This window comes from Oreochromis niloticus, linkage group LG13 (assembly GCF_001858045.2).
Source record: "Oreochromis niloticus isolate F11D_XX linkage group LG13, O_niloticus_UMD_NMBU, whole genome shotgun sequence".
Taxonomy (NCBI): domain Eukaryota; kingdom Metazoa; phylum Chordata; class Actinopteri; order Cichliformes; family Cichlidae; genus Oreochromis; species Oreochromis niloticus.
The window spans coordinates 19,115,780-19,126,080 of NC_031978.2; the positions used below are offsets into that span (position 1 = coordinate 19,115,780).

The 10,301-nt window shown below is 40.1% G+C and overlaps 1 protein-coding gene across 2 annotated transcripts; it reads right to left on the reverse strand.

Annotated features, from left to right (window-relative positions):
• Positions 1-75: 75 nt before the first annotated feature.
• vstm4a (V-set and transmembrane domain containing 4a) lies at positions 76-10,136 on the reverse strand. 2 transcript variants are annotated; one of them, XM_005474135.4, is made up of 9 exons: positions 9,334-10,136; positions 9,176-9,208; positions 7,530-7,982; positions 5,001-5,054; positions 4,804-4,911; positions 4,654-4,687; positions 4,414-4,562; positions 3,915-3,982; positions 76-3,156 (listed from the first exon to the last, which is right to left on the reverse strand). In XM_005474135.4, exons 1-9 carry the CDS (start codon positions 9,623-9,625, stop codon positions 3,004-3,006), a joined length of 1,344 nt encoding a protein of 447 aa, XP_005474192.1. In that variant the 5' UTR covers positions 9,626-10,136; the 3' UTR covers positions 76-3,003. The 2 variants fall into 2 exon arrangements, with proteins under 2 accessions (XP_005474192.1, XP_005474193.1); XM_005474136.4 differs by having other exon boundaries at positions 9,176-9,443.
• Positions 10,137-10,301: the final 165 nt, after the last annotated feature.

Below are 10,301 nucleotides of genomic sequence, written 5' to 3' on the forward strand. Positions count from 1 at the left end.
CTTGATTTTTGACTGAATTCTGTGTTGGATTTTATTTTATTTTATTCGAGTTAAACCAGAAGGACACTGGCTAAATTTTTCCAGAGTTGGTGGAAGGATTCGTATGAGAGAAACACTCATACAGTCATTTAAATGGACCCTTACTGCTTAAGCAGAGCTTTCTAGGGCCCACAGCAGAAGCCTGTGGTCGAAATGGGCACTGTTAAACTGAACATGAGAAGGAGTGTGTGAATGTTGACCAGGAGTATGCGTGCTTCATAAACTGTTCCTGAGAAATGCAGCTTTTTCACTTAAACATTTCTGAGAGAAACTGCAAGTCAAGCAAACACTGTTGTGAAGAGACAAATAAGTCAGCATTTAATCATGTGAGCGTTGTAATATTTTGGTCTGGTAAATGTTTGTGGCAAGAAAATTTCAGGCTGTAAAGTTTGATGTGAATAGTTTGGGAAACTCAAAATAGTAAAGCCAGCAATGTGCTTTCATTTTGCTTTGTAATACGGTATTTATGAGGGTTTTTTGGACAGCCCTTTTTGTACCACTTACCCGCCTCAAATTTTCTGTGATCATATTAAGTATGTCTGTAATGGGCGATTTTAAATGTGTGTGGGTTTTATTAACACAGCTTTGTCTGTGTGTGTTTTTATCTTTATCCCCAAAGATATTCCCTTTTAGACACCAAAAAAACAGAGTATCTGACAAATTTCACAAGATGTGGTATGAAACTCGTCCCAACTTGCAGATGAAAAGTCTAATAGCAACACTTACATTATCACACTTGCACTCCAGTGAATAAGTGGGCATGTTAGGCTGTTGATTGTGGAGGTTTGTTTGCTTTCTGTCTTCTACTTGCTCTCTCATGCACATGCGCCACTCCTCTCTATCATAAAGGAAGAGGTCTCTCTCTTTAACCTTTGTGTGTGTGGCTAATTGTGCTAAGTGGAGTAGCTTAATAGAGTGGAAAATGGTCCTCATAATTTTCCCAGAGAGCTAGCAGTGACCTTCTCTAAAGACAACGGCTATCTCCATTCTCTCTACATCGCTGGTTTTATGATATGAAATGTCAAACCATTGGGTTCCTCAGAATAATTAAATCAAATAAATTATTGCACCTAGGCAGAACCATCTTGTAGCCTAACCCAATTATAATGCACTGTAAAGCTAATTATTAACCATGATTACAATTAGTCTAATTTGAATAAATGTAGTCATTAGTGGGTTCATTCTAGTCAGTGAGTATGAACTGTGGGGGATGATGGTCTCTCTCAATCTCTCCCACTCACCAAGGGAAAGGTGTGGATTTGCATCATTCTCTTCCTCCATCTTCATCCCATTTTTCTCACAGTGACCTTCACAAAATGGCCTGCACCCTTCACCTTTCCCCGAGCTTTATGTCTGCTGCTTCTAAGATTTATATTTGCTATTTATGCTTGTGCCACAGTGAGTACACTTTGAAATTAGAGGCACTTTGTGCTCTTTCTATTCTTTCTACTATTTTATTAGGAATCATGCATGTTTATTGTTGATAGATGAGAAGATTGATACATTTGTTAGCTTAGCATAAATACTAGAAACTGTTGGTCTGCCTTTTGTCTGAAGGTGGCAAAGTATTGGATCTATTACACCAGTTTATTAAATGTTTCATCTTATACATGCTATCGTGTTAATATAGACCAAAATCTCCTCAGACATGATAGCGTCACGCAGTCAGCTGCACATCCACGACCAGAATCTCCGGTTTCACCACATGCCCAAAGTACACTGTTGGGTTGAACTCTGGTGACTGTGGAGGTCATTTGAGTACAGTCGACTCATTGTCATTTTCAAGAAACCAGTTTGAGATGATTTGATCTTTGTACCATGTTGGAAGCAGCTGTCGGAAGATGGGTACACTGTGATCATAAAGGCATTGGCATGCTCAGCAACAACACAAGAAAATATCCTCCTCATTACACCAGCAGCATCATACTCGAATCATTGATCCAAGACAGGATGAAGCCATGCTTTAGTCTTTTTTGCACCAAATTCTGACTCTTCTATCTAAATGTTGCAGGACAAATTGAGACTCATGAGGCCAGGCAACTTTCTTCAAGTCTTCTATTGTGCAATTTTGGTTAGCTCCTATGAATTGCAGCCTCAGTTTCCTGTTCATAGCCAACAGGAGTGGCACCCGGTGTGGTCTCTGCTTCAGCATGTTGCACATACAGAAATGCTTTTCTGCACACCTTAGTGTGAAGCAGTCTGTCTGTTCTCCAACCACAATAAGACATTTTGACCACAAAAAGCGCTGTTCAACTTTTTTTTTTCTCTTAGCCATTCTCTGTAAACCCTAGAGACAGTTGAATGGTTTCAATATTGTGTAACTTTCATCATTAGATGCAGAGAGGAAATTTCCCAACTTTGAAAGATTATCAAACATTCCTGTTATGTTTGTCAGACTGTGCTGTATTGTTTTTATTCTCTGAAAACACACTTTGTATATGTGTCTAAAATTTCCAGATTCGTAAGCAAAGTGGAATCCACCCCTTCTTTAGAGAAAAGCTGCATTTAAAAACTGTATTTACAGAAATCAAACACTGTACTCTTTAGCATCTCTTAATATGATGTATTAGTACTGTAATCATAAATGCATTTAAAAACTGACTTTTACAGTGCCTTATTACACTGCAGTAAGAGAGCCTGGACAACAGTTTCTTCCCACACAGTCTCCTGAGTTTATAAAGAATAGTTAACGGTAAGAGCATTCTATAAACATCTGGCTCACAGGCCAGTGATGCCAACAAACAAAGAAACAAAGTTATGAGACCTGAAAGCTGCTGTGCTGGAACTGGAACTGAACACAGCAAGCACAAGCCTCCCATTTACCCACACATGTGGCATACTTGCATCCAAAAAAGAAAACAAATGCTAAATGTCATACTAACAGTTCATAAATATAGTCCTTCTGCTGCCACACTGTTCCGATCGGAGAGCTGGATCTCTGCAGGAGGTACCAAGCTTACATGTTTACAGGTATTTCTCCTGGAAGAGGATCTGAGCATAGACTGTGTCGGGGCTGGAGGGTGTGGGGTCGGGGGTGGAAGGGACCGGGGGCTCCTGTCTCGGTCGGACAAGCTCCAGCTCTGCATATGTCAGGCTCTCTTCCTGTGATATTCGAGGCTAGAGGAGAGAGGAATTGGGTAAAAGTAAGTTCACCTACAAAAAAAAAAATGTTTTAGTATATATGTGCAACAATTTCAGTTTTTACAACTGGAAAAACGGTCACAGACAACTGTAAGTTGTCAGCATTTCATCTTGTCAGCAAATTGTAGTTTTTGTCAACTTCCATGGTAAACATCTTTTCTGTTTCCCAGCAGCAGAATCTGTTTACGCTGTTTTCAGGACCTCTTGGAACATTTAGTTTACCCGGAAAACATTTGGTACAACAGGAGCCCTCTCCAAAATCCTCAGATCCTCCTGGCTGCACTAATCTAATCAGCATGTTCGTGCTAAAGAAAAGCTCACGTCTCCAGTGCTTCGTTTCAGTACAAAATTACAAGAACGCCATTAGACGAAATACTGATGATGCTTAGTTTGAGTAGTTTTCTTCTGTATACACTTGTTTGACACTTTTATTGAAGATATAAAACCAATGAAGCACTCTAAATAAATAATTGTGTTTCAGAAGCAATAAAGCTAAATAGAATTATCAAGCTCATAACTGAATGAAGACATGGCAATAAACTGCTGTAGACAATCATGCAGTCGTGAGACAAATTCCCTCTTGCATGCATCTCAATAACAACTGTGCTCACGGAAAAAAAAATCTTTTCGAAACATTAATAAATACATTCTAAAGGTATTAAGTACCTATGTTTCATAATTGATCTTCATAGTTTTAGTTCACATAGGTTGTGTGCTTGCAGGAGGAGACTTACAGTGGCAGATCTCCTTGGCTGAGTCTTCAACCTTCTGGGCTTTCGAGGTCTCTTTGCAGCAACGGGCACTGAAAACGGAGACAACCTTAATTGACTCAAAATAGCAGCCAGGAGGAATGAACTGGCAAATATTAAATTGTGGTTGAAGTCAAAATTGTCCTTCACAAACACTTTGTGTTAAACCTAATCACAGTGTTGTTTAAAAACGGATGTAAATGCTTTATTCTGCCGTTTTCAGTGACAGTGTTCATTTAATTCGTAACACACTCGGCAGGAATTTCACATTCTCTGACTGTTTTTGTGCTAGCTTAATTCCTGCTTTTCTCCTTGCTGAGAATTTACTGTAATTTACTGTTCTTTGCCAAATTCCTGCTCTTGGGGCTAGGGCCTCTCACGCCACTCTGTGACTCTGGTACCTTTAGTATGTTTCGTCTTAGGTTTAAAATCTGAAACCTTACTTTACGTTTTACTTTGTGAAGGACTCTGAAGGACATTTTACCTTTGGCTGGTATGTGCAGTGGAGGCTCTTCAGGTAGCTTAGGTGGCGCTACTGCTTGTGTTCGGTCAGTTTTCTGTCTCATGTCTTTCCTTTGTGCGCTTGGGGAGGAACTGGAGCAACTACTAGAGCTTGTTACAGTCTCTCCTGAGCTGTAAGGAGCAGATAAAGTTGATCTTAATACTGTATTTGGCTCCCCCCCTCTGTAGCTTTCTGATTTCTAAATAAAGAACATACTAGTACCTGCTTTCTGGACACTTGACCAGAGGGTAACTGGCTGTAGAGAAAGAAGCAATAAAGACAAACATTTTGATGTGACGGTTTGTTTTAAATACAAAGGTGGAAAACAAAGCCATAAATCTACAGTTGCTTTGGGAAAACAAGTGGTTTTACATTTGAGCCTGTGTCTTCTGTAGAAGTACTGGCAGATTAGGACGAGAGTGAATAGGAAGATGGACAGCAGGCCCAGTGAACAGATCAGCACAGCGCACAGATACACATCTAAAAACAGAGACATCAGAATAGAATAAGCTTTATTTAAGAAAGATGTGCAAATGAGACAGAATTAGGAATAGAGCTGAGAACGGTACCTGCAAACAAAAGCCACAATCCTTCACTGCTACCATCCTCGGGTGTAAAGTGCACTGCAGAAAGAGACATTTTAAAATGTCATCAGAAACTGTACATAAAAGATGGAAACTGTGCCCAGAGTATCTTTATATTTGCTGATGTCTGAGGGCTGCGGCCCTGTACAACAAACCCCAGTGGTTCTTGGAAATATCCAAACCACTGTCATAAAGAGAGAGTCTCCTTCACCATCAGCCAAACCCAACAGTAACACACACACACACACACATATATTAGCTGTGTTGCTGTTCTTGGACCATGTTTGGGGGTTCCCCATTGTTCCGCACATCAGCTATCAACAGTGTTCTCTTTGTCTTTATTAACTAAGGAAAAAAACAACAAGGGAGTTGTCACTGATTTTGTACAGGTCAGGGGTATTTAGGGAGAGGTTGAGGAGAGTGAAGACAGTGTCTCTGCTCTCCATAATGAGATTTTAATATGACTTTTCCACAAAGGTTGATGCATATTGTAAGATATTAACTCTAATTGACTTTTAGCCTGTTTCCAGACCACTGAACTACATGCAAAATTGTCAATGTGTCTTCACTGTTCTGTTTCAGTACCATCTTTCTAGGATGAAAAAATTAAGGGGAAAAAAAAGGAATAAAAAGTAAATAATCATGATTTTGTTCTTCTTTTGTCTTGAAATGGAAGAATTTTTTTTCACAAATATTTGTCCAATTCATCAAATATAACAGGTTGTTTTTAAAAATGCTCTTACCATATGCTATATTTGCCATAAATATAAGTTTCTTTTAAGACTAATAAAGGTGTGATGGGCCAGGCTATCATGTTTTTGCACTGTTAAGCTAAGATAAAGACTTGTAAAGCAGGCAAACTTTACCAGTCTTGTTCACCAGACAAGGCGACAGCTACAATTGGCTGGAATCTGGGCTGAGGTTAACCACCAGTTAAACCGCACATCTGATGAGAGCAAACACACTGAGGTCACCAGCTTCTCTGTAAGGAAGCTATTAAATGTACACGCTCACTACAAATGTTTCTACATCATACCAGTAGTGCTATGTTTATGTGAAATGTAAATACCCTATACCCCTGTACACCATCAGGTCCAGATTTAGGCTTATCTGTTGTCTTTCAGCTGTGAAGGTAAATGTGGAAAACATATCACCAACCACTGAAACTGGCAGCTCAGTAAACTTGAACACAGTGTCTAGAAAGTTTACCAGTTTAGAAAATCAGCACAAAGCAATCAAACTTTCTTATTAAAGGTCTGAAGCTGGGAACTAGATATAAAGAAGAGGTTGGAGTTTTGTGAATGAAAGTAGTTCATTGACCTCTTTAGGGTGTAGTCTTTGCTCTATGCCCTGCAGACTGAGATCTGCAGACTAAGGGGTTCCCTCAATATAAGTTTTTTTCCTTTGTTTACCCTCATAATGTCAGGTCTTCTGTTTCTGGTTCTGTGGTCAATGCATGGCGGAGATGCCTGAGGTTGTGTGGCTTCCTTAGTGGGACATTGCCCTGAATATAGGGCAGGGCGTTGTCAGGCTCTGTCTGACTCGAACCTCTGCGCTTTTTTTGCGTAAAACTATTGAAAGGTAAACTGAGTCACACACGGCCTCCTCAAAGTGTGGCAAAGCATCATAAATCTCTAGTGAACCCCTTCACCCAGTGCATCTCACCGATGATCGGTCCAGTGTATTGCACAGATAAAAATAAATATTGAAGAAATATTTATTACTTCATGTGATTTAAATGAGTTCTTAACCCGTTTCTCTTAGTTTTGTTTGTTGATTTCTGCGGGACCATTGGCACACACTGAATAAGCTGCAACTAAACTCTCCAGTATTTTTTTTAATTTTTTTTCCTGAGGCTTGCATAAAAGTAAACCCAAAATGCTGACATCAGAGTTTTTGAACCCTGCCAGCTCAACAACACCCTACCTTTTACTCCTTACACGCACACAGGCAGGGATATTGTTAAGTGTGGTCTGGCTGTGTGAGCTCATTGTTTTGGTATGGAAATGCCAGAGGACTGGGGTCGCACTCAAACATATAGGCATGACCGTCTGCAAATATTGTAAGTTAAAGTTAGAGGACGCATCCAACACATTTCTACATGATCTTTGTTTCTTAGTAGAGGAAAATCGTGGCCCTTCCTTAATTTGGTTGTTTTTATTTCCAGATGACTTGGTCGGCATATCTACTAAAACAAATGTGGGCTAAGGGAGTTCTTTGAAAAATAGCATTTAGTCTGAAAATATTATTTTTAATTATCTCCTTTCAGTTTGGCTCAAAAGTTGAAACAGTGTTACAGTTTTAATATGCAAATAAAACAAACGGATCATCAGCTTAAATAAAGGTAATCATATACATATGATTACATATGTATATGAGTATAGAGCAACAGCTAGGAACATTGACAAGTCTCAAGTCCTCAGTTCTCAGCATCCACCTCATAAGTCAGATGAGTCTGTGGGTCTGTATTTTAAGAAATATGGCACAGAGATGTGAGGGAATATATCTTTTTACCTGTCAGCTGTGTGGTGCTGGTACCATTGGAAGTGATTCTCCATATGTCTCTGTGTTTGCGGATCTCCTGAACTTTACAGCTGTAAAAACCCTGGTCCGACCCAGTCACGCTGAGAATCCGCAACTGGTACACCTCTCCCTCCGTTTTCTCATGCAGATGAAACTTTGGTTGTGGGAAACGGTAGGTGTAGTTCCCATACAGATTCCTTTTCCTTATGCCCATCTTTACAATCAGAAACTGCGGGTGGTCGAGTACGGGAGGAGAGTTGGGTGGAAGGGAAGCAGGAGGGACAGGAGTAGGAGCGGTTAGGGGAGAGAAGAACCAGCGAAGAATCAGGACACTGGTGGTCCTCTTCCTTTGAGACACCAGACAGGACAGTGTCAGGTTGTCGTTCTCTGTTACCAAGACGACAGGCCCAGGGGTCACTGTCACATTAAGAGCATGGCATACCTCTGTTGACAAAAAAAAAAACACACAAACGCCTTGCGTTATATATGTTCAAATGTATCCAGCTGTCATTTTAATTAGATTTTTTAAATATATCGTTTAGCTTCAAACTACTCAGTATGTTCCTTTTCCAAAAATGTTTGCTTCTGTTACTGTGTAATACTTTCCGAGTAAGATATCTAGATAAATGTGTGTCAGAATAAAATTAAATCAAACCAGAAGCCTCACAGAATGCTTATATGACTCAATCCTTCTTTATAAATTAGTAATAAACTAGAGTTTAAAGTGTGTTTGTATGCTGTCACAGCTTAAAACAATCACTGGTTCTATTTGTGCATCTTCCCATGATTGCGTGTGTATTCACTCTCTTTTAGCAAGGAAGCGTAAAAGCAGTGCGAAAGAAACAGCTAAAGTATGACTTTACTTTCCTGGATGTGCTCTTGTTTTAGTCTGCTGTGAGCCAGGGCAGAGAGAAAGGGGTCTGGACACAATATGTGTGACCAGACAGGCAAAGCGTAGCTACAGGTGGGAAACATTCATCCTCGGTATGGAACAACCCAGAACAGGCAAGGAGAAACATGGAAGGATAACAGGGACCATCTGGTCTTCCATGCTGCTTTTGCTTAATTTTTTCTTTTTTTCTTTTCTTTTTCTTTTTTTTTTTTCTTTTGGTGTTGTTTGTTGGGAAATCTCCCTTAGGCTCTCTGGGGCTTGTCTAACACTATTTAATGTGGCAACAAAAGCAGCTGAAGTACTTCAAACAACATTATGCACAGCTGAAAAACAATATAGGACATAAAACACGAATTGTAAGTCTACTTCACAGCAGTTTTTAGGACACAAATTATATGTAAAAACTATACTGAGGTTTTCTCTGATCACATACAACAAACCACCCTAACGCCACAACTGTTTGTTTTCTTGCTCTTTTTTTGTAAACAACTTTTCTGCACCACACTATTAACACAATAACAAAGGCACTTGCAAATTGTGATTATTGCAGATATGATGACCTCTAGATGATAACTGTAGTTGTATGCTTTCTATTATTTTCTTACCAAAGGTCCATAATGCACTGAAACTTTGACGGTGGTGTGTGATGACAGCTCAAGTTACAACTCAAACACATATGGCCTCTTTTATGCCTGCTTGCTCACTTTCTCATTGCTGTATGTTGCGGTAAAGAAGGCACACTTACCTGTGACCAGAGCCTTAGTCAGGACAAGGATCACTACAGAGAAGTACATTTTCCACAGTCAGTGAATCCATAAACCCAGACAACTGCACAGCAACTTACACAAGCAGCTACATTCAAAACAGAGCCTGACTGCACAACCCACCAGAGCCCTTACCCACCATTAACTCTTCTCCTCTTTCTCCTCTTTTCTGTGTAATATGAAACAGTAAAGGCTCTGTTCCCACTTAGAAACTCCCACTCTCTTCCAGTACTCTCTGCCTCCCTCTCCCTGTGGCTGTCTCTCTCACTCTCTTTCTCTTGTGTGTCCTGCAAAACGTAGGAAATGTCATTTCCTGTGTTCCGAGTGTGTCCTGGACCGTGGCCCAAAACCCCCAGAACTCCAAAGTGATGGTCAAGTCTCGTGGTTTGTGTGTGTGTGTGTGTCACATTGTGTGCAGTTCTAAGAAGCATACACAGTAAACTGCTGAAAATGCATTTCCATCACCTCAGTCACCAGGAATAATGCTCATCTTGCATCTTGGAGTAAAGGCCAAATGCTGATGTTTATTTTTGTGAGCTTCATATTTTTGTGTATGTATGCATGTGTTTGTGAATTTGTGTCGAGGCACATTTGTCCCCGTGTGTGTGTGTGTGTGTGTCTGTGCCTGTGCTGGGACCTCTCCCAGCTGCTGGACAGAGTGGCATGGGTTTGTCTCTGGCTGTGGTTGTCAGACTGTCCCAGTGGTATGAAGCCTGCTGCTTTATTGGGCAGGCTAAACTGCTGAGGCAGGGCTTCTGCTGGCGCTTTGAGCTCTGCCAAAGCCAAATGGAATTACACAACAGATTTAACCCTTAAAGTCGTATGTAGGATTCTCTTAAAAGGAACTGAGTCTGTGGGAATCTACTGGCTTGGGTCATATGCTGGTTTAATTTTGAATAAATCTTTTGGCATCATTTTCTTTCTTTCTTTTTTTTTTTTTTTTTGAAAAGACAGACAGCTGTAATATACGATTAAGCCACAGTACAAGTTTTATAAATTGAGGATCATGTGTCAAATGTGTTAAAATGATACTTCTGGTTTTGACTTCTTAACAACATCTTGTGTTCAGGGTCTCCCTCAGGTTTTTCTCTACCCAGGTCTTAAGTT